The sequence below is a fragment of the Anser brachyrhynchus genome, assembly GCF_964034855.1.
Source record: "Anser brachyrhynchus genome assembly, chromosome: 13".
NCBI lineage: Eukaryota > Metazoa > Chordata > Aves > Anseriformes > Anatidae > Anser > Anser brachyrhynchus.
The window spans coordinates 9,630,800-9,655,930 of record NC_137708.1 but is presented as its reverse complement, the minus strand read 5'-3'; the positions used below and the strand labels follow the sequence as shown (position 1 = coordinate 9,655,930).

The 25,131-nt window shown below is 40.4% G+C and overlaps 1 protein-coding gene across 12 annotated transcripts in view; it reads left to right on the top strand.

Moving 5' to 3' along the window:
* HTR2C (5-hydroxytryptamine receptor 2C) overlaps window positions 1-24,840 on the top strand; it is a 312,561-nt gene extending 287,721 nt beyond the window's left edge. For 10 of the 12 annotated variants that reach the window (XM_080554502.1, XM_080554512.1, XM_080554509.1 and 7 more), the window contains 2 exons: window positions 10,302-10,502; window positions 21,025-24,840. In XM_080554502.1, the coding sequence (XP_080410628.1) occupies window positions 10,302-10,502; window positions 21,025-21,857 (1,034 nt within the window). In that variant the 3' untranslated portion in view covers window positions 21,858-24,840. The remainder of the gene's footprint in view (window positions 1-10,301; window positions 10,503-21,024) is intronic. The other 2 variants (XM_080554505.1, XM_080554504.1) reach the window with 1 other exon arrangement.
* The last annotated feature ends 291 nt before the right edge of the window (window positions 24,841-25,131 follow it).

Sequence of the window (25,131 nt, the reverse complement as noted above, 5' to 3'; positions counted from 1 at the left end):
AAAGATGAGAAAGGAAGAAACGTTGCAACATGCTGAGATGAAGTCTGCAAGTTGCCTTCCCTCCAAGATTTACATCCACAGACTTGTGTCCATAGTTCATGCAGGGAAGTTCGATTAAACATGAGCCTTTAAAGCTGATACTTAAAGCTGATACTTCCTTGTGGCGATAGAAGTGGAGGAGGTCACACCAGGGGATTTCCTTTCATACGTTCATGCCTGCAGGTGTCTAGGCTGTCTAGGAAAGCCACCTGTGCTGCTGACAGAGCAATAGGCTTTCTAGCAGGCACAACTCTGTCCAGCTTATCTGCTGATAGTGCTTCCAAACCTAGTTCTGCTGGGGACAATGTTTTCCAGGCCTGTAAAAGGAGTCTTCAGTATTCCTATGGCCTGGTAAAAAGGGGAAACAGCAAGCTACTGGTGTAATTGAAGGACAATGTAATGTTGTAATGTTTCATTGAAGGACAGGGATTCTTCACTGCATTGCCTTTTATGTGGGACAGGTTGTGTGCACAGACTAACTGCTATGCTGAGCTAGCACAAGATGGCGATTAAACTGGTAGAAGGCAGTGTTGCTCACTTGCCTGTTCACAGATTTCCGTGGGATTACTGCACATGTACTACTGAGTTCAGTAGCAAATTATTTCAATGAGATAGCCACTAAATGTGCTGTTCTATCACCTTTCAGACTCCCACAGCAAAAGTTTCCAGGGGTGCGAACTCCAAACTGACACTTCTCCTGTGATTAAAGATGTATCTGCTCTTGTTTAGAATCATCTTGGGCAAGGTGGCAGGAAAGCTTTATAAGTGAGAGGATGGTATGCAAGTTATTCAGTGACAGGAGGACAGCGGAAGGCACTCAGATTTGGAGCAGAATTTCTGGGCTTCTTAGAAACCCCAAATAATTGTGTTTTGCCATGCCTTCTTTGGAGCACTCTCACACTGGCATTTCTACCTGTACAATAATGAAGAACCAGAAATGCCCATCAACTTGGAAGAAGTTAAACAGGGAATGCATTTTGCAAGCCCTCTGCTCTAAGATATATTGGAAATGGAAATTAACATTTGTGAGCCTGACCAAAATATAGCTTATTTGCCTCACTCGAAGTAATTTCTTGCCTTTACCAGTCTTACTGAACACATTTTATTAAAGATTGCTTGTAGTGGTTTCTAACCTTACCAGGCAAGCAGAACATGATTCACACTGTCATGCAGTTCAGCCAGACAATTAACCCACTGCCCCTAATAGCTGTCCTGCTGTTGAGAAAGGTGCACTGTATAAGAGGCAAAGCTGACTCACTGAACAACGTTGATACTCTTAAATTCATCAAAACGCTTGAGTACGGTTTGAGCTTCCCATTGGAACTGGAGTGCTGTAAGCATAGCACCATGCTGAACAAGGGCCAAAATGACGGTCATATCCTGTTCCCATTAAGCAGCCTGCAAGCAAACAGAAGGCAAAATCAGAGCCATCTTTCAAGTTACAGATCTCTCTTTGGCCTCACATTATGCTCTATTTCATAAGATACAATTCTTTTCTTCCTTACAAGCAATTCAATAGTGAGGATGGAGGAAAAAATACTTACCACGTTTGCAAAGTCAGAATGACAAAACAGCTGAAAACAGCCTCGTCTGTACACTCACACAAGTGATTTTTTGATTTGCAGAAGCAGGTGTCAAGTAAATACGTCTATTCTTAATAAATGGGCTATCTTTCTGGAATATTTAGTAAAAACAAGGTGGTTAGTTACAAATGACAGACCTGTGCTCACCAAATATGTAACACTTTACATTAAATAAAGGAAATTCATGTTACATCTCTTTCTGCAATCAGATGTTTTATTCAGGATTCAGAGACCAGTTTGCTCAGCTGGATTTCCAGGAGGGAGGCCTGAGCTGAGAAAAAAGGATTAATCCTAAATGGGCTCCCAGACCTTGTCAAGATAGCACTGATGTCTGAATTACCATTGAGTTATGCTGAAATCAAACTGAAGACCAAAAAAAAAAAAAAAAAAAAAAGCCCCTTCACATGGTTTTGTGTCCTTTCACTAGCACCAGACCAGGTGTTCCCAGGGTAAGCCATAATCTAAATTTATTTGATATTAGAAACTCTGGGATTGAGCAGATGGTTTCTTTGTTCCAGCTAAGGTAACTGCTCAGCAGGCAGCTGTAATCTGAATGCCATAGCATTTTCTGTTCTAAATTTTGGTTTCCTCAGATGATCTGTATGTTTTGGCAGCTATTTCTTGTGATAATGGATCCCTTTCAATTTTGTCAAAAATAGGCAAAAACACCTGTTATTGTCACATGTTTGTGCACTTTGTTATGCAACATTTTTTTGGAAAATATTTATGTTATTACATTTAGGAGTTATTAATTTGGGGTCTGTCTTTGCTCATGGGCTTATTTTCAAGTGTGACGTTGGTTCAACTGTTGTTTTACTGATTGCTTAAATAATGGTTGAAGGCTGATCCGTATCTTGCATGGAGGAAATTAAAGGAGAGGCTACTGTCCTGACATTGTCCTGACATACAGAATATCAGTGAAAAGAAAATTTATCCTGATATGAATATTTTATTAAACTGAGATTTTACTTAGATAAATTACTATGAAGAACGAATCACAGAACCACAGAGTGGTTGAGGTTGGAAGGGACCTCTGAAGATCAGCTAGTCCAACTCTCCTTCCAAGCGGGATCACCTAGAGCACATTGTGCAGGATGGCATCCAGGAAGGTTTTGAATATCTCCAGAGAAGGAGACATATCTCAAAATTGTGAAAAGAGACAGTTTGCTGTTGGAGAGAAAATGTTAGGAGGAACCCTTTATACAAAGTTGGTGATGCAATTCAACTAATATTATTACTCTGTTAACTGTCCGTTTCACTTGCCATACGAAGGCAGCTACAGACACTTATACTGCAGAAAAAAAAAAAAAAAAAAAACATTATTGAGCCTAGAAATTTTTCCTCTGATTTCAAACATAGTTTTTTTAGTCTCCACCAATAAATGAAAAGATTAATGTAACATATGGATTCATGGAATGACAGACTGCACTAGAATACTGAGATATTTCCCTAAAAGAAGAGATGCTGTCTTAGGGTTGCCAACAGCATTCTGTATGTTTTCTTCTTAGCAAAAATCCCATTTTATTAGCAAGGTTGTTGTAAGTATACTATGTGATAAAGCTGGCTCCTTACCTTTTTAAAAACGTCTAAATGATTTGAAGCAACCTTTCCCTATATCAGATAGTTATATTCATTCTGGGTCTCAGCATGCTTCTTTCTTACAAGTCCTATCAAGACTTCAAGGCATTGCCATGCTGGTCAGAAAGTCAAATCTAACACAGGTATTTAAAATTTTCAAAACACCATAATGAGTGCGATTGTTTAATTTGCAATAAAATACAGTCTCATCAATTGGTCACCGCAATCAGTGAGACAAGAACCAGAATACCTACAGAAACACACCCAGTCTCACCAGGGTTTCCTCCACTGGCAGGGGGGTTCTGAAGGAGGCCGTCCTGTTCTTGCCCATTGTGTGCTGCTCCCTGCCCCAGGACCTCTCGTGTCATGCTGATGGCACCATGAGACGAAAAGGAGTAACTCAGAGGAAAACCAAAGCTCAGGGATGGTGGCGTGGCGCAGTTCGGATGTGGTCTGTGGCACAGACTCAAGTAAATCCTTTGTGCAGTGTTGCACTAGGGCAAAATAACATCTTCTAGGTGCAGATCTTCAAGTGCTGGGTGCCAGCAGCAGTCTCACCAATGCTGCATGTGGATGCCATGTCACGTTCCCTCTCTTTCTTGGTCATTTCTTATACTTTCCACCCCCTAAGTAATCATATCACTCAAGAGCCCATCCTCTGCTGAGAGTCTGCTGGGACCCTCACACCTTTTTGGTCTTGCTTATAGTGTTCAAAGATAAGGTCTATCTAGAAGTATCTGTAGCTGCATCTGGAGTTTTTATGTCATTCTCTGTGTGTGATTATGTCTTTGTGCTTGGCTGTGTTCCAATACATATTATTTAAGGGATACAGATAGCTTTGGGATAGCCTTTTCTTCTCTAGAAAAATGCAAACTGGAAACTTGAACTTCAAGTTCTCATGTAACCCAGTGTTCAGGAGTTCAGTATTTCAGAAAAAACATTAAATACCACTCTATTGGTGATGAAATCAGATTCATTGGTAGTGCTTCCCTTGAGACCAGCTGTTCCTACAGCCAGGAAGCTTGTCTGAACAAGTGTGATCTGTTCTGTGGATGTGGTGGTAATGACTGAGGACGGCGGGGGTTCAACAAGACGTTCTGTACTTCTCAGGCACAATGGAGATTTCCAACACACTTGGTTGTATGACTCTCAAAATGATACGGCTGTCTCTGAATCATTTTTCTATGTAAATTTGAGGGAAATAAAGGAGCGAAAAAGAGATACGTAACTTTACACTTGCTGATATGGTGTTTCAGGCTAAGAAATACTTCACTTCCTAGATAAGAAAGAGAAAGAAAATAATCTGAATTCTTTAGTTCCCTTAGGAATAATGTGATGCAGCAATGTTAGAACTGTATGTAATTGCTTTCTATTTTTGTAAAGCCTGTGCCTGCTCTGAAACTTTGTAGTGAATATGGGAAAGTCTGGCTAGTATAAAATGCTTCAGTGGCTATATGCTAGTGGTGGTAATGGGATGAAACAACATTTAGCAGGGGGCAAAAGTAGGCTTCTTTTCCACAAACCACGGTATTGTATTTTCCTGGAATACGTGAAAGAATCTTCTTAGGATTCTCCAAAAATCTATCAGGAAGTGACAGCTTTCAGATACATCTTCTGGATTGCTGTTTTCACATCATCTGCACGCTGCTCTCAGTTACACCGAGGTAACATGAGTGGCTGCTGTTATTGAATATCATTCTGTTAGGCATAAAAACACTGAATAAAAAGAGTATCCTCATTTCTCACAGAATTAAGTGAGGCATCTCCTTTTGTAATCGACTTTTCTGTGAGCAAGAATACTACATAGATTAGCTCATGGCCTGAAATGGACCCATGGCATCTAGAGAACAACCAGGAGGTGCTGAAAAACTGTGCTCTGTTGCCATGTTAACTGCTGGGAAATCGTGCTTGGTGCTGGGATTAAGATTAATTCAAGCATAATGGTTTCCTTATGTTTTTAATTCAATTAGTTCAAGACCTACTTAGTAGCTAAAGTGAAAAATGCATACAGTATGTATCAGAACCCCAAAAGAAGAAATGTTACATGCATTCTAGGTTTTGGCCAAGCCAATGGACAACGTTAAAAGAGGCTATATCTGAACAGAGAAACATCTTTAGTTCTTCTATTCTGCACCTCTTTTTCTTTGGTTTTTGTTTTCCTATATATATATATATGAGTATGTATATATGTCTTATCTGTGCGTGTATGTACATATATATATATAAAATCAGGATCCTAAAGGACAAAATATACCCTTACTCTTCCTCTGTGATTTTGAAGGGTGTTTTTTTACCCTTTTATCCCTCCCAACAGATCTAAAGCACTGGCTAAATACAATAAGTATACTCTGAAGCCTTTTCCAAATTTTTGTTTATGGTTGGAAAGGAAATGACTGCTGCAGCTTAGTGTGAGTTTGCCGTGAAAAACTTCTGAAGCTACAGTGATGAATTTTACATAACTCTTAGCTTTATTGTGATGTAAACAGGTATTTTGTCACCAAGTATTATACCAGATTTGTCCTGAGTGTTGCACTGCATATTCCCTGGAGGTATCCTGGAGCAGATACTGCCATAGAAGTAGTAAATATCTACAAACGATAATAATTTTTTGAAATGTAAATATGGTGGGCAAGTCCATTTTTAGCATGGGGTGTGTTTGTGTACACAACAATTTGATCTACTCCAGCTTAGTGCAAAAAGCCGTGGAAAACTCATGAGATTTTGTTTGAGGCTTTGGGGAGAAAGAAGCTTCAGTCTATTTTGCAATCCCACAATATTTCCAGCTGCAGGTTCTAACACTTTTTTTTTTCTTTTTTTTTTTTTTTCCTGGTTCATCCGTTCTCCTTCAATCTGGAGTAATTCTGTTTTACCATTCTACATATTTAATTTTGCGCCCACTTGCTATGCTTTGGATTATTCAGTCCCCTCCTGCTGCAGTGGCTAGTAATTTTGACTCTCATGCAGTGAACAGCACAATGACCGTAATAACAGTGTTATATAACACTTTTTATTCATATACATAAAATCTCTGACAAAAGTGATTAAATTTCATTGCTGCCATCTTTCTTGATGGAAAGCACAAAAAATTTAAGGGAGCTCTCATCTGACAGCAAATTAGCTGCAGACAGAGATGGCCTGCAACTTTGCCAAAATATTTTTGAGTTTCTGTATTTTGCTGCCAACATTTTGAGCCCATCTCAACATTTACTGACACACAGGAATTGTGGTTTGCTTTTTCAATCTGGTGAAGTGTTGGAGATGAAATCCCACCTGTGAACCCTGACTCCTGGTTAAATATGAGTATTTGTCCCAGGTTTCCCGTGAGGAACCACAGCAGCTTGGGTTCCATGCTCTTCAGCATTGGAGGCTGAAGCAATACACATGGGCATTCTGCAGGAACTTCCTTATAGGATTTCATAGCTTGTGTTTTTATCCTGATCAGAACCAGAAGCTAACACTGATCTAGAAGAACTAGCATGGCAATGGTCTTTTATCTATGATTTTTATCTACATTTTTTACACTTTTATCTATTAATTTGTCCACTGTAAACTTCTAGCATCCATAAAGTATCTGGAAGCAAAAAAAATGTGCAACTTAATCACACCCTAAGTTAAAGAATATCTCCTTTTGTTTTGTTCTGCTGGATTCATCAAATTTTCTTCAGCACTCTCCTATAAGGTTTACCAGCTAATGCATTACGTATGAGACTAATTTCAAGAGCATAGATTAATTCAAGGTACAAAAATCAGAACTTCTTACCAGGAATTTTGGTTTGGCTGCCCAGGTGTTAGGCACTGTTTCATTCTCCCCAGAAGCAAATTTAGACTGAGATGCATGCTTTCAATTGGAAATGCATTTACTAAAACTTAGAAGTGCTGGGGTCCAAGAATGTGTTGCACTCAGTCATCTGCACTTCTAAATATACGTTAATTGCTATGGTTTGTTTATGAAATGAGAGAAAATAGAACTAATTAGAGAAATGTTACTTTCTGCAGATAGAGTATTTCCGAGGATAACATTGTTTTAAATGTCTAACATTGTTAACAGAGTTGTTTTTGTAATCTTTATTTCCACCTTGGCATAGTCACAGGGTACATTTCCTATGTTTTGTACATTTATTTAAACAGAAATAGAATTAACTTTTTTTCTTTTTGCTCAAATTACTGGCTTCATGTGCTGTGTAGGTGTTTCTTGAATGCGCACACCATGCTTACTTAAAAGTAACTGCATTTTGAGATGGAATATTTATTATGCCCTTCATATCAAGGTATAGTCATGAATTACAAGCTTCCATTCTACAAATTTCCGGAGTGACATTTTATTATCACAGATCATTTTAGGATACTTCCTGAGAAAGTAAAATATCTCCTCATATAACTGCCTTTTCAGCTGGAAGCATAACAGAGTGCCTTGGGACAGTAAAGACTAAAAGGGTTAGCCATTAGGAGGGCTCTCATATCACCTTCATCTTTAAACGCATCCTGACAGCTTGCCCGGGCAGAAATTCTGGGAAGCATTACTTTCATCTGTTTGCAGCTGCGTGTGAGAAAATGCTCAGCTCTGGAGCAGGCTGTGGTTCCTGCTCTGCCAGGGCTGACAGCAGAAGCTTCTAACCTCTCACCATGGGTATGAACATTTACGGTTGCTTTCACTCCTGCTAATTCCTTGGTTATAGTGCTGTTGCCTAGTCCACATCAATAGCAGAAGTTGTTCCAGGGGGAATCAGTTATGGGGAGTGTTCAGAGAGCTTAAAGGAAAAAGTAGCAGAGGCTATTCATCATTCAGTAGTGCTGGAAAGCTGGTTGCTGTAGAAACCTCTTCCAGGTCTAGTAAATGTCAAGAATCAGATGGTACCCTCTGCAGCTCTGTGTATCAGAGTGGAGATGCTCCCACGCACAGGGAGCCTGGAGGCCCTTCCTGGAGACACCGGAGATTTTCTGGCTGTCTGCCTGATGGGGAGACCCAGCCATCCCCATCAACATCCCTCTGAGCAGAGGCTGCTGCCATCACTCTGTATTCAGCAGGACCACTCCATCCATCACAGCACGTTCCCCAGTGCCTTTCTTCAGGTCTTGTGCTCACACCTCATCTCAGCCTGCATCAGCAAGCTGTCTCTAGCAACTCAGAGGGAAAAGCAGCAAGTAATAAAGTGTCACTGAATGTGTTTTAGCTGGAGCTGGCAGCAAAAGCCTGGGGCTGAACAGGAAGCACCTGCACCACTTGAAGGAGATCAGATTTGCTCTTCTCTGGAGCTTTCACTGGAGTGCTACAGCAGCATCAGCCCTGGGAGCCTCCTGGTGCTAGGAAGAGTGAACACAACTGGAATTAAAAGGAAATTGTAAAAAAAAAAAAAAAGAAAAAGAAAAAAAAAATAAAACGATATGTGCTTAACTGAAGCTCTCAACTCAATTGCAGGTTAATGGCAACAATATCCTAAGTTACTGCAAAGGAGAGCAGGAGGCTTGGAATTTGATCGCCACTTCATAAAGGGGTTGAGTTATAATTTAAGCAAGTTTGATTGATCTGTACAGCAGAGGTGCTTTTTAAAGCAAAGATGCTCTAGCCACAATGCACTTTACTTAGCTTCCTTTGGTAGGGATCTTTTAAATACTTGCAGATTTGGATTTTAGTCCAATATCAGTCCCTCCACTAGGGGTAGTCCAGACTTGCTGAAATAACGGGTGTATCTCCCCAGAGCTAAGGTCCTGTGTGGGTTTCTGTGAGTTACTTAGCACTTCTTATTAGTGTTTCCAGTGGTAAAATGAGCTAATGTGTCTGGCCTGTTCTGCCCAGCATCCTGTGAAGCGTTCTTGGGCTTCACTGGGACAGTTCTTAATAATTTCCTCTGATTCAGTTGATCTTGGGTTTTTACGTGTAAGGTAATATGAGTCTCTCTTTGTCTGGGTCATTTGTTTCAAAACGTGCTTTCTGTGACTAATGTTTCTGTCTTTCTATTCAAGATTGGTAAAATGGAGCTGCATCATTTTTACTATGACAAAAAGTGATGTTGCTGATCTTTGGGGTAGACGTCAAGATTGCTTTAGATATCCATGTTCTGAATGAAGACACAAGAATACCTCATTATGCAACCAGTGTGAAGTCTGTTGTGTTTCCAGCTGCTGCATATGCTGTTGGTTTGTTTTGATAAGTGTGCTAGAAGCCCAGTACTTGGCAGGACACATCACTGATCTCACGCAACCCATTCTGGACATTAGTACATGGGGATATCGTTCAAAAAGCAGTTTTCTCTGAGTTTTCATATAAATACTGGTGCCCCCAGGGGATCTTTCTGGGTCACTTTTATTCTCAAGATGTATTTCAGCACTGAGTAAACTGACTAATAAATACAGACACGCAGACCAGCTGCCTGCCAGCTGCTTACAGATGTGGCTATCTAGTCCATTCACTTTGCTGGTATGCTTCTTTCTGTAAATAGTACTGCTCAGTTCTGTCTACCTTCAAAGCAATTTTTAAACTTCAGTCGACCAATAGAGAGTATTGCAAGGAGGCAAGTATTAAGACAGGTCTCTGTTATTAAGACAGGTCATCTAGGGAGAATGTTTAAGGTGAAACAGTGTAAATTAGCTAGTTGGTGGACAGTCTGTAGAAAAAATGCCTTATACCTTTCTTCTCAGAAGACAGAAACTATGAAGAAGAATAGATCTGAGTAAAATTAATACCGCACAGCACTATGTAATCCATTGAAAAACTATAACTGATCTATTATAATTGAAAGGAATATTTGATTTTGTAAAAATTTGAGGGAAAGTTCAAGAAGAGGACTGTGGCAAGAACAGTGACCTGGAGACATTGCCAAACTAATGTTCCTTCATGTTTAGCTACTGGTAGGTTGAGTCATAGAAAACAGATGTTTGAGAACTCGCTACGGGTTTACGGAGTGTCCAGAGCCAGGGGCTGTCCCAAGAGAGGCCCTGAGAGAGATTTCCTTGTCCACTACTCATGCATGTGCTCCTTACTGCTATTAGTATTCTTACTGGTAGAGTGAAAATATCCAAGAATTTCTCAGAAATGATGGCCTAGCTTCCCAAATTATTTCCTTTTCTTTTTTTCCTTTCATTTCTTTTCTCTCTATGTTTCAGATTATGCTTGGCCTTTGCCTAAACAGTTGTGCCCTATATGGATTTCCCTAGATGTGCTCTTTTCAACTGCATCTATTATGCATCTCTGTGCCATCTCTCTTGATCGGTATGTAGCAATACGCAATCCCATTGAGCACAGCCGCTTCAATTCCCGCACCAAGGCTATTATGAAAATTGCTGCAGTTTGGACCATATCCATAGGTAAGAAATGCGGCTTACGATCTTAACCGTGTCTTAATGAATAACAGTGTTACTCCAATTTTCATTTAGGATTTTTAAGAGGATACTCAAATTAATTTACCTGGCCTGCATGACTGAATATAACAAATGATTATTGGGAAATAGAAATCTTTCATTGTGATTGGTCACTGACAAAAATAAGTAGTCATTTTTCAGAATATCACCACTTCCAATGCTGAAGCACTGCTGCTGTATACATATCAATATGCCAATAATGATGGTAACACAGACAAATGGAACGATAAAACTGCTGTGTAAACAAAGCAGAAAATAGCATTAGCAAAGAATTTGAACATAAAATCCAGCCAATACAAATGAGATCTACACTGCAGTCACTGCAGTTAAACTTGCTCAAATTCTGGTGGCAGTTTAAGTAAAGCAGCGTAGAATTCAAGGCAGGCTAACAGCTAGATATTTACTGCCTCTTGTGCGGGCTTTATAGCCTTTATTATACTCTGCCACAGCTGGATTGTTTCTAGTACTGAGCTAGAGAGTTTGAAGTCATAGTAAATGAGGAGTAGGCATAAAACAAGACACTTTTGTATCACTTTGGTAAAAAATGATAAGTAAAGCAGCAGTTAAATAGGTAGGAAAAGGAGAAATAATAACAAGATAACAGTGTAACATCAGGAATTATGTGAAGAAAAACATTTGGGGCAGAATTATTTCAATGTGGTCTATTAGAGAGATACTTGGGACAAGTTCAGAAGGATTGTATGACCTCTCCCCTATGCTGTATTACCTTTATTTGCTTGAATAAAAAGTAGTCTGACGGAGACTACTTTTAAAATTTAACTTCTACGTTTTCTTTCATAAAGCAGTTGTCACTTCCAGTATGGTGTTGTAAGGTTTTTGCTTTACAAATGTAATATGATCCTTGATGTCTGGGTGCTGCAGGGGCTACTTCTGAAGAAGTTCGTCTAGAAAAAGGTTATGAAAACAAGCAAAAATAAAAAATAAAAAGAGGTAGCTATAGAGCTACCTCTTCCTGGAGTTACAGGGTGGGGAGTGGCTCAGCATGACGGAAATCAGAACTATGGACTCTACTACCCTCCAAGGGCAAAGGTACCTGAACCAGGATAGGTAAGGTGACTTGGTTCTGCTTCAGAGTTCAAACACTTCATGCCTGCCTAGCTCTCTTGTATGACGTTTAGCAGTCTGCATTTGTAATAGGATGCAAAACAGGTGAAATAATGAACTTTAAAAGAAAGAGTTCGGAAAGGAGACGTAACGGCACTTTTCTTTTCCAAACATACGGTTTCTTAGCCATCAGTGAGGCAATAGGTGCTGTATTTATTCCCCAGCATCTAAAAGCCTTTAGGAAGCAGGTGTAAGCAGTCACTCAGCGGGATGTCTGCAGCTTCCCAGGAGGTGAAGAGAGGTGCGTCACAGCCCATGCCTGGGTGCCCTCCTGTGCTGGGATCACAGCTGAGAGGGTGTACCGTGCTGGCTGGGTTTTGGGGATGTTTTCTTCATTCCTTATGATGCAGATACAGCTGGTCCAGGGAAGTCTTTGCTTGCATACCTTTTTTTGAAGATACAGGCAGAGTCAATAATCCCTCTCCAGTCTGATCAGGGTGTGGAGAAGCAGGACACTGAAATGCTGTTGGATTTCCACCCTCCCCAACGCATGGATAGTGTTTATCCATTTACTTGAGCCTTCTCCATTAGGTTGCACTAAATGGGGAAAGAAAATTACTCTTGGTATGTCTCTAGCTTATTTTAGCATAACTATTTTTACTTCATAAATGAATGCAGAAATGTGACAAAGGAATAAACTGAACATGAAATGAAAGGGAAGAACCCACCCAAAGTGTATTGTTATCTTCTAGCTCTTACCTACTTGTCGCTTGGAAAGTTCTGATGAAAATTTTCAAGAGGATTAAATAGGTTAAACAAATTCACCCCCCTTCAATATCAAGTATCAGAAAAGAATCTGTGCATTTCTGTACACGACTGAGTATCAAATTCTAAGCATAACTTTAGTTCAGGCTGGTCAGTTTGTATTTCTTAAATCCTGCTTCAGCTGGACTGAAGAAACTTAAATGTATCCCAAGTAAAGAATTCTGAATTCTGTTCCTGAATCAGAATTTAAAATCGGAAGGAAAAAGCATATCATTTATCTTAATATAGTAGCTTTTGCATTCCATTTTCCTGAAATGTTAATGCTGACAGCAAAATATATTATAGAAGTTCTTTGATCATTGAGCTATGAATTTGGCAGGTTGCACAAGCCTAAACTCATGACTGGGTTTTTAAGCAGAGGAACATTAACAGAGTCCTCCTGTTTGTTGGCAATTGCTTTTCAAACAAATCTTTTCCAATGTCCTCTTTGTTCTATATTAAAGCGCATCACAGTCAGTTGTCCTGTGTCTTAGCAAATGAACCCCAAGCAACATTTTGTGTCCAGTTAGAGAAAAAGTGGGTGCTGTGAAGTGCTGAGAAGAGCATCTTGTGAAAACAAGTTTCATGACAGCACGATGCAGAGGCTGGAAATAGAAATGCAGGCAACTGAAATATCTGCACAATTGAAAATGAAAATAAATTATCGCTGTGAGCTTGCTGGCAGGATCATGTTTCATGTCTTCAGACTTAGCACTGTTGCAAGTGAAAGGTTTTCACTAGTGATGCATAGACTTAACCTGTCTTGCCAGAATCCCTATGTCTTACTTTGAGTGAGGTGACCTTGGGCCACTTTTCAGATTAAAGAGAGAAAGAGATCTCCATGTAGCTCTTAGCAGGAGCAATGAGGAGGTAGTCAAACTCTAAACACACACCTTATGATGCAAGATATAATATTAACTGGGTAATATTGATATAAAAGAAATTTCAATTTTGAAATATAAATGAACGAACTTCAGTGGTGTGGAAGGGTGCACACAAGTTGCTTCTGATATAAAAATAAGTAAAATATAATTCTGAAGCTTCCTGTGGCCCAGCTGTGTGCCTGCTACCACAAGACATTTTCTTCTGCTTCTCAGAAACTTCAGGGTTTGGTCACTTACTAGAGGGCATCCAAATTACACGACCTGCAGGCTTTCCAGCTCAGGTTTACTTCCTTAGTAACAGTGTAAACTCAGTAAGTGAGGCCATCCTTTAAATTCAATGCCAGCCGCAGTTCTTACACTTATTTCTCCTGAACCAGCTGTTGTTAGTGGAAATGTGGCCTGGGAATTTTATGTTAAGCTTTATAGCCAGCAGCGTAAGTATGTAGACAGCAGAATTTGTGTGACAGTAAGCATTGTTTACTGTAACAAATGGCTGCAGGATGTCTGTCCCTGGACATTGCAGCATACCTGGCTGACAGCATCTGAGCACGAAAAACAGATCAGCTCCAAATTTTGTTCTTTGCATCACTGCCATAAGCAGACTTTTCACAATTGCTTTTCTTATCAGAGAGAATAAACAGCTTCTTAGGTGACTGAGAATCTTTGGGACACACACTGCATCAACCTGTCACTGAATACTTTTTCTTCACTTTTTGTTTCTTACCATTTCAAGGATATATCTTGCCAAACAAGTCTCTATTTTGTTTGTTTGGTTGTTTGAAAACAAGTAGCAAAAAAGGAAATGTGCTGCTGAACGTATGTTTTGTGTTAGAACTGGACTTCTTTCTTTTCATTCTTTCTCTGACTTGCTACTGATATCACAGTTTCAGTTTCAGGTAGACATACTAGGTTTGTGTGTATAGTAAATCATTAAACTTGAACGAGGATGTAAAATACTTTATAAAATTTTCATACTACATCATTGTTTTATTGAGGAGATTTATTTGTAGAAGTATGAAAGATCTGTGATTGCAAGGATCAGTAAAAGCTCATCTTAGATTAAGTGATGATGTGTCTAACAGGTTTCTGCTCTGCCCTAAGTGTTCCTCTCTTATACAGGCTGAGCAAGTCCCTTTATGCAAGCTGTCCTAATAATGTCCTTAAAGGGCCTCCAGCTCTCAGCTAAACCTCCCCTTATCTCACTGACATTCAATTTGAGGAACATGCTTAGAGTGGCATCACCAGTATTATTTCACTAGAGCTTTTTATCATGATTACCAAGGGGGGCATTAGTCTCTCTAGCATATCAGCAAGAGTTATCTTGCCCAGGTGATGAAGACTATAGCAGTTGATAAGCTGAGTTTGTAGCAGGGGAGCTACTTAAGGATTTCTGTCATGGGTGCCTGGATTAGTTTGATTTTGTCATCAAATGTCAGTGAAAAGTTTTACATGGGATGGCAGCAGATATTGATAGTTTGTAAGTGATTTGTGCAGAAAATGGATTGACCATTCTACTATATCCATTCCTGGGGGAGAGAGATATGCTGGTGTCTCTTGTTAGAGGCTACTGCTACTGAACGTGAGTTCAGGCATCATCTTCTGATTCCAGGGGGAAGTTCAGCCCTGGCAGCATTTACGCTGTGAGGAGGAGCCACATCCCTCTTTGTTCACATGCACCACTGGAAAGAAGTGGTTGAGCAAAGGAAGAGAAGTCATTTAGCAAAAGAGAGGGGCAGGTGGGAAAATCATTTATTTCTTCAATCTTTTATTGGTGTTTGCTAGTTTTCCTTCTGGACTTGGGTTGTTCAGTGCTCTCATAAGGTTAAAGTAAAGGTCAGCAGCTTGCTGAGACACAGGCAGTAATTACATTCCTCTGTTTGCAGTTGTGTTCATTGCATGCAGAGAGATTCTTCAAAGTTCAACCCCCCTTTTATCTTTGACTTTAAACCAACACAGGTTTGGCACTGTTGTTCTGTTGGAACAGTTAGATAAAACTAGACCTAATCCATCCCTGAAGGTGCATTGTTACTGCATTAGCACATGAAGTGTACTGCAATTAGTTTGCTGACATATGAGGAATATGGAATTTTTATGTTTTAGAACACTTCAAAAACTGACATCCTTCAATTTGCCACTGAAGAGCTTGCTTCCTGAAACCTGTGCCTTTCCTTTCATAATGCAAGTAAGGAGGCTGGTGTCTGTTGGGGTTTACTTGTTGCTGTCTGATAGTGATTATTAGAGAAATGTGCAGGCATTTTGCAAGACACTTCTGTTAAGAAACCAAACAGATTTGTTTTAGTTTTCTTTTCCCTTTTCTGAGAGGCTTCAGGGAGTCAGTTCTTTAACACTAATTAATAGCTACAGCAGCTGCTGATATCCAGGTGAATGTCTCTTAAAGCGATAACCCAAGTTTATTTTATCCGATAATAAATATGAGGTTAAAGAAGTGGAGTTAAGCATGCAGTGTTTAGCACGGACAGCAGTGTTCTTGCCTTTGCAGCATAGAGAGCTTTTGTGCCAGCCATAGTCTCGTTTAGCTCACAGCTCTCCCTCTGTGTTTTGTTTTTGAATTGTGTGTAAATGCCAGGAGAGTGGTAGGGAGGTCCAAAGCCCACCTGTTTTAGCAGAGCCGTTGCTGTTGATCTGTTGATCACAGCAAACTTTGGATCCAGTGCTGACACCAGAAGTTGTCCCTGGCATCCCCAGGCCCATCAACCAGCAGTAAAATGTGACTCTGCTTGCATTCAACCCTGAGAATCTCACACGTGGAAAGAGAAAGTAAACCCATATGCAGGCTCCTGTTTTCTTTATCGAAGTTGTTGTCCCTGGATGAAATCAAATCTCTTCTTATGCAAGAATGTTGTGAGGAAGAAAGAATGGAAATTATTTCCTTCTTAGTGGAAACCATCAAAGACTCTATATTTCCAGTAATCTTTATCAGTCTCGTAGGCTTTCACATAAGAAAACAGGATACTAAACACAAAAACGTTATTGTTTTTCATTTAATTCTACATTTTGTGACTGTCACTTGTACATTTGGACTTTTTACCCAGCTTTTCTTCTAGAGCAAGCTAGTAAATGTTTTACAAAGCCATATTTGTAGTCATTTGGGTTTTGTTTTATTAATTGGGAATCTGTGAAGAGCATCTGTTACTCTGTGTCCACAGCATCTTCTCAGCCCCATTTGTTGAACTGATATGCTGGCTTGAGAACAGCTTTAAAGATGACAGGAAGCAGAGATGGGAGAACAACTGTAATTGGATTTGTAATCCAGAGGATGTCCCTCTGTCTTGCTTTCTGCATGCTCTATCAGACAGAAGCTAAGGGAGGGGAGAAGATAAAAATGACATTAATATCCTTTGTGAACTGCTGTGATGAAAAGGGATGTCTGACCCAAGCTACTGCCTGGCCGGAAGGCGCTTCCAGTGTTCAGCTGAGCAGGGACTTGGTCTGTGGCTTGCTGGCTCATGGTGGCTGGTTTTGTCTTCTCACCAAGGCAATCCCGGTTGCCCTAGATACTGCTTAAACATCGAGCAAGAGGACCAAGTTTTCTGTGAAGAGCAAAGCATGATTTTCAGTAAACATGCAAAGTTTGAGCACTGTGTCAGCTCAGCTGCAAGGCAGAAGTTCAAGAAATGTTCTGCATTGGGGCTCAGAGCTGAACAGCAGTAATGCTGCCTGGTGGTAGGCTTCTTCTTTCTTAAATTGTGAACATTTATAACCCTCGTGTTAGCACCGTGGGTCATTTGAGTCAAGTGGAGTAAAATGCTTTCTCCATGCTTGCTCAAACAGCATAATTCAGATAAGGCCAGCATTCCTGTTTGCCCTTGCTCAGATACCACAGGCATGCCTACTGGTATGTACTGCATGTAGTGACCTATTATAATCAGGGTCAGTGTGTGAGCAGTATCTGAAAGCAGGTATTTGTGCTTTTGAGATTGTGGCAGCTGCAGTTTTGCAATAATCCCCCTGGAGGAAGCCTGTCTGGGGTGTCTGAGACCCACAGCACTTCAGTTCTCAGTGCTGGGGGTTGAAGAGTTACTCCCCATTGCCCAAGTGGTATAACAGACTTAGTTCCCTTCAGGGCTGGATTGCGGGGTGGATCAGTGATAAGTTTCACATTAAAGAATTAATTTATTTTATGAAGCTATGACTAAAATGTATAGCTGCTGTAATGCAACTAGCTACAAAGGAGAAGTGCGAGGCAGAAGAAAGCATTTGAGATGAGGCTAACTCTGGCTGTTCAGCAGTTCTGTAAGACAGCTGGCAGCTGAATGAGTATATGTTGGCAGGCTCCTTCAAGGGCATCTTTCCTCCTCCTTCTGTTTAGCAATGGGATTTTCCTGGATTGGAGGAAGGAGCAAACAAAGACCTGGAGCTCTCTCTTCTGTGCTTTCTTGGTTTGAAATCCCACTTTGTTATGAAAAACATGAGGGACATTTTTCCATTACAGCAGTTACCTCCTTGTTCCATGTGGTCAGTGCTGAGGTATCTCATCCTCATGTAGAATTTTAGACTGTTATCAGCACTCTTGACTTCTATATTCATATTCCAGAACTGGGTTATTTTTCGAGAATGTAATTTATGTCTGTGACCATGAGGATATTCTGAAACCTCATCTCATTTCCTTTGGCTAAAGTAATAACACTAAAAATTCAGTGAAGACTACTTCATGAATGAACCTCTATTCCTTTCTGTATTTTGTTTCAAAGGGTATTTCTTTTACAAGACTCTAAAACATAAAAAACTCTCCATGTAAATAAAATCTCAGCGTAATGCGATTGATCTAATTCAGATTTCTTCTTTGTGCAAAAGCTGTTTTCTCTACCTCCCACTTTCTACCTTCTGAATGTCTGGAATTTGATGGAGCCAGGGCATTAGGAAAATGTCTTTAAAAATAAAAAGTCAATGGCTTTTTTGGATAGAGGTTATTGCAATGACAGAGACTTGGCACAGGAAAATTAAAAGATATAAGCATATCAGAGAGGAAGCGAGTACCTTGTCAAGGGTAAACTGATAAACGTTAGAGGAAGGAAGACTGGATCCTGGAACTATCACTCGGACTAAGGAAACACATGCTATTATCACAGAAGGCATTTAAATTCATTAATTTTCAGAAGAAATTCCTTCACTAACTTACTGGCAAGTGGTAATTTTATACTAATGACTGATTGCAGATGTATTCTCCAGAATCCTGGAAAACACTTGGCCCACTGGGAAAAATACCCTAGCTAATGGTTTTAACATGTTACACTCTCTCCCTTTAGAAATGCAGAATCCCAAAGGACTAGTTCTAGGACCTGTGTTGTTCACAGCTATCCAAAAAAACAATCCAGGCAAAATAATGGCCTCAAAATTGGTTATTGCTGGGAAGAAGGAGTTAGGGAAGAGCATGGTCAGCCCCACAGATATGTGTGCAGAGGGAGTGCTCACAGCGAGCCAGGAAACTGTGGAGGGAAGGAGCAGGAGACAACGAGACGTTCTGCTGCTCTCTGGTTGCTGGGCCATGCAGTTTTCTTCCTTTCTTTGAAAGGACAAAGAATTTGGGAAAAAAAAATGGAGAAAGATAATCAAAAGCATAAAATGAGTTTGGCATGAGGATAGAATAAGTAGAAAAGCATTCTTCACTTCTAAAATAGATGTTAGAAGGTAGAGAAGATAAAGGTCTATAAAATCGCTGAGAAGGTGGAAAAGGTGATCAGAGAGTGATTTTTCACTGTTTCTCACAGAAGAGAAACTGTTGGAGTCAAAGGAAATTATCAGGCAGCAAAGATATAGTTTGTTTACCTGACAAACAGATAAGTTGTGAAACTGATTGCCACTGAGCATCATAGAGATCAAATGGGATCAGGAATTTACACAAGACGAGGTCTCTCACAGCTTATTTTAAAAAAGGTTTGGGTACACTTCTGGCTGTGGAATTTTCTAATGTATAATGTCAACATCTGCTCCATTTTGTACCATGGCCCCAAACATCTGGAAATTGCTAAAAACAAGTGGCAGGGCTAGGTGAACCCACAATGGTCTAGCTAGATCTGGCCCACCATGTCTTTTCTGCATTCTGATATACGCATTGGTTATAATATTCCAAAATATGTTGTTGTTGCTTTTGTTGTTTTTGGCTGTGTGTAGACAGATTTCTTTGGAAGGCTTCAGGTTTGTCCTGTCGTGGGACTGAGCTCCCAAGGGACAAACTTTGGATCTCACTATGCATAACAAATACTCAAGGAAGAGCCAGTGCCCTGGCATGAGTCCTCTATTCCCTCCCCACAATAAATTGCTGATGGTTTTCACAAGGTAAAATAGATCAGATATACAGATATATATTCCTTAGAGGAAATCAGTGTTAGAGGACATTGAGTAAATGCCTGTGAGTTAGAGCTATTCAGAATGCTTTCATTTCTTCATTCCTTTACTCCTGGTGAAAGACAGGCCAGCAGCTAGCTGTGGATGAGGACTCCTATGTGCAGTCCTGGGCAGCCATGCTCCAGGCTGAACATACTGTCTGCTTGCCCATGTGCCAGACAGCCAAACAGCGTGGACACACAGCTGCCTGCAGAGACCCTCCAGGCAGGACTCCTGCTTCTGCTCCAGAAATGCCTGATGACCTGAAATCCAGGACAAACAAGCTGTGCCAGGGGCTGCTGAAGAGAGAAAAGGGATTCAAAGTGTTCTTAATCTTGTTTGTCTTCCGTTTAGTTCATGACAATAGAAAGTGGCTGTACTGTGCCGCCAGGATACAAGAGAAACTACCTTGGCCAGTGTGGTGATTCCGAAGGTTTATTAATCTGCTCTGTGCCTCAGAGTAGGTGGGAGCTGTGCTCAGTTGTTACTATAATTGAGTCATTTAAAGTTTCCTTCCCTTCAGCCAGAGAGTTTGTGGCTGGGATTCTGATTTTGGACTGTCATGTCAATCTGATTACCATTTTGATTACACCTTTTCTACTCTCATGATGTCTGTTGTTCCAGTTCATAGCCTTGTATTCAATCAAGATACAGGGATGGGAAATCGGGCAGATGTGTGCTGCATCCTTTTCATTTGACTACATAATGGTCTCTAAGAATTCAAGTAAGACTGTCTCTGCAGTACTTATCAGTTTGACGCTGCTTGTGGATGAAGTGCTTGGGCAGGCAGAGCTTACAGAGATCACCCTGCTTGCACCAAGATAGCTGATACGGACCCAGAAAGTCAGGAGATTTACTTCCAAGTGTCTGTTAAGCTCTGGCAAAAGTTGCCATTTTTCTACCTGGATTATTTTAATGTCTTTTTAAAACTTGCTTTTAAATCTCCATTTTTTTCCATTTTGATAATTTTCTTCTTTAACATTTGCTAATGTCTACTCTATGCCTGTGATTTCACCCCCCCTCCCTCCCCAAACTGGCAGCCAGCTGTAACACAGTAATGTAATGACTGCCTTTTCTACAGTTTACGCTAGAAAAAGTTCTTGATAAAGGAGTTATGTTGGATTTGCTGTGTTAGCTGTGGAGCACAGCAATACTGCAGTAGTTCCCAGTGGAGGCTGCTCACTTTCTGGGTCTGCACTCCCAGGAGTGTTGTTACACAAGGTTTTAACCTCCACCTGGGAGTAATAACTTCTTTTTCAAACAACCTTATGCAGTGGGTTGAATGTGTGCAGGACCTGCATCTTCTGTGCTGCCTCTTTGGAGCCCTGTCTCTCCAGGTAACCATCTCTTTTTTGCTTTTGTTCTTCCAGGGATATCTATGCCCATTCCAGTCATTGGTTTGCAGGATGACTCCAGGGTATTCATAAATGGGACTTGCGTCCTCAACGATGAGAACTTCGTCCTCATTGGGTCCTTCATGGCATTCTTCATTCCTCTCATCATCATGGTGATCACGTATTGCCTGACCGTCCAGGTGCTGCAGAGACAGGCAACAGTGTTCATGTGTGGAGAGGTGCCCAAGCAGAGGAGAAGCAGTGTGAACTGCCTCAAGAAAGAAAACAACACAGAGAACATTTCAATGCTTCACAATCATGAGGGGGCATCTCACTTGAACTCTCCTGTAAATAAGGAGGCAGTGCTTTTTCGAAAAGGAACTATGCAGTCCATCAACAATGAACGAAGAGCCTCCAAGGTCCTGGGCATCGTTTTCTTTTTGTTCCTCATCATGTGGTGCCCCTTTTTCATCACTAATGTCATGTCTGTCCTTTGCAAGGAAGCCTGCGATAAAGACCTCTTGAGTGAACTCCTCGATGTGTTTGTTTGGGTGGGGTATGTTTGCTCTGGGATTAATCCCCTTGTATATACACTTTTCAACAAAACATACCGCAGGGCTTTTTCCAATTATATCCGCTGCCAATACAAGACTGGTAAAAAATCAGCACTGCGACAGAATCAGTGTCTGAATGTTGCTTCAACAGCTTTATATGGGAAGGATCTGACTTTAACTAGTTACCGAAACGGCAATGAACTCAACAGCATGGAACTAGATGAAGTTGAGGAGGGCCTTGTAATGCAACCAGGGACTTCAGAGCTCTCCATAAACAGCTGTAATGTTGTAAGTGAAAGAGTGAGCTGTGTGTAAAGGTGGCTCACACAGCCTTTTGCTACAGTATATCTGTAGCCAAAATATATTGTATAAAAATGTAAGTGTTGGTCAAAGGACAATGTAAATATTGCATTCTGAACAAAACTTCTTTTTTTTTTTTAAGAAAAAAAAAAAGTTGTCTTTCCAGTCCAGTACTTAAAATCATATATATTAATATACTGCAGTGAAGGTTAAGGTTCTATATTTACTGTTAATACTAGATCAGAACTATTAGTTACTTTGCATATGTCATGGACAAAATGTTTGAATTCTTCTTCCAGTGCATGAACAAAAATGCTGAATATTTATCTCAGGTGGCATTTGCTGGAGTCCAGAATGGCACGTTTATAGTTATATATCAAATACATGCTATTAGACTTGGTCAGTATAACTTTCTTTTTCCAGTTGACAGTAAATATATACTTTAAATCCTCACCTCTATTTGTGCCGTGTAAAGACTGTACAGAAACCTGGCAGAGAGATATGATGAAAGCATGGCAGCTGGTATGCAGCTGGCGAGATATGTCCTGTTAAGGGTAGTGGCTCACTGCCATACCGGGGCAATTTTGCACTTCTATGGACCTCTTTTAAATTTTGACTTCCTCTCCAGTCCTGCTGCGTTCTTTCTATTCACTAGGAGGCTTCTGCTCCCATAAGAAAGGTGGGGAATGCAGTTCTGGTGTGGCTTGGTGGTCCTGACTGGGATCGCTTGTACTCTTGGAGAAGAAGCATGAGAAACGGAGCCAGCCCCCGTTATCTGCTTTAACCATTTTACAAATGGAGATCCTCAGATTTATAAAAAGCCCTCCCTTGTTCTTATAGATAATCATCTGTTATGGGATGGGGGAAGTGGTGCTCAGTGTGGATGGCACTGCCTTCAGAGTTTGCTTGGATGATCAGAGTCTTTGGTTCACCTGGAGAAGAGTGCTCTGTCTTTGTAAGGGCTCATCTTCTCTATCCCCTCATCTCTTTAGTCATTAGCCCATTTTGCATTTGCTTTTATTTTTCAAAACGCAGGGATCTGCAGTGTTGGTGATAAAACACAGCTCAGGGTGTAGGGCAGAAGCTGCTGTGCTTGTGGCACACCTTGGGGTCAGGCTGTGAGGTTCAGGATACAGCTCCCAGGTGCTGCTCAGAAGAGAGGCATAAATGAAAGATCTCTACATTTTTCTCCTGTCTCAGGAGGTGATGGGCAGAGCTGGACAGAGTATGTGACTGGAATCATTTACTGGTGATGTGGTTCAAAAACTATGACCAGGGACAGGAAGGAAGCAGACATGGAATTATGACCTGGAGCAAGTCTACATGGAAGATTAATCTGGATTAACTTTTCAAATTGATTTATGCCATTTCACTCCCAAAGTAAATTATATTATATCATATTAAAGCCACTTATATCTTAATGAAAACATCCACATCAAGATTTAATGCAGTTTAACTAATCTGCTTTTAATTCACACCGTAAGTAATTTGAATTAATTTTCTTCTGTGTTCCTGTGTAGACAAACCCTCAAAGGCACCATGTCTTCCTGGCACAGTGCCTCTGGGGTGATGCCTCTCATGCAATTTCCTTTATGTAGAGTATTGTCTAATGCCAGATCTAGCCCATAATGTTTTTATATCTTCATTAACTAATACACAAGTGCTGCAGTCATCCATCTAACACGGATGCATTTAGCACGACTAACAGCCTCTGGCTATGAAAATCCTCAGAAGAGGTAAGCTTACATTAGGCATGGATAAGTTGTATTTTACTAATATGAACTGCTTGTACTCTAAGCTTGCTGTGTTCATCCCACCAAAATTCACTTGTAGGGGAAAGAGAAAATTTTGAAAGTGCATTAGTGCAATGTTGTGCTGTTGTTTTGCTGTGTACAGCAAAAACCTTGCTAAGAGGCCACTGCCGAATATCACACATCATATGGGTTGCATCTGCTACTGGGCTGCTTCCAGCTTGAAACAGTGAAGCTGCTGGTCCTCTCTTCTCTTTCATTCCCTCCTGTGCAAAATCTATAGTACTTCCATGCAGGCAGGCAAGGTGTCCTTTGAGACCATAGCTTACTGCTTGCAGAAGGCAGCAGAGATGGACTGCGTACCAGTCTGCTGACAGTTTCACTGGCTTGAATGCTTGGGAATCTACCTGCCTGTCCAAAAAGGTCTGCTAACCAGCAGGAAAAGGACTAGCCAGAAACACAAACTTGTGCCTTCAGTGACTGCCCTTTGCCCTGTGTCAGATCTGAATATCTGAAGCAGTAGAGAAAAATCAGAAAGATCACGTTGCTTTTGTAGCTCTTCCTCCCTCCCCTCGCTTGGGTGAATTCATAGCACATCTTTTACAAACACGTATATGTCTGGGTGTATATATATATGTGTGTGTGTACATATATATACATATATATATATATAAAAGCCAACCACAGACTTTGAAAGCATTTAGCAATAAGTTGAATTACAGTAGCTTCTAGCACATGTGAATAGGTCATATGTGAATAGCTCATTTGCCACAGCATCCTCAAATTTGGTGTAAGTCCACACAAATGCATTTTCTTTGCATAGGAGCCTTCATGTCTTACCCTTGCCAGTTCTGTTGTATGGGCAAAAAGGGAACCTACTATATTTGGATGTAAATAATGAGAACTGAACTGAGAATTTACAGAATTTTTATATATGTTTTTAAGAAATTCAGCACCAGAACTGTAAATATGTCAAGTGTTGCTACTCAGCTGGACCCGTTCTGATGTATGTTACTTCTATAGATAACCAGACAAGGGGACTGCCTTATAGAGCCTGTGTTCTCTCCCGGCCAGCGGGTGATAACATTTTTGTGAATGATTAAATACTGTCAATTGCCCAACTTCCTTTGGGTCATTAACATCAGGGTTTTGTGATGCTGCTATTAATTTATTAAAGAAAGTTTGTTGGTTTAATCACTCTTAATTTTTTTTTGATGGTCTATCAGAAAATAAATAAATGAACATGCCCTCTCTTCCTCTTATCTCTCACCAGTTAAAACATGTCCTGATCTAAAAGTATGTCTGACCGAAAAATAAAAGAACAAAAAATCAAGATAAGGAACTCTCATTTCTCCTCCCCCTCTTGAAGCACGCCCCATGGTTTCTTTAGTCACAGAAATTAGTGTCATCAGGTATCCCAACACTTCTAACCCTAAAGCTTGCTAAATATAGTAATGGTGATAAAATACTGCCCCTCTTCTCCTAACTCCTTCCAGTAATATATGTTAAAATAACATTTTTTTTAAATACTTCAATGT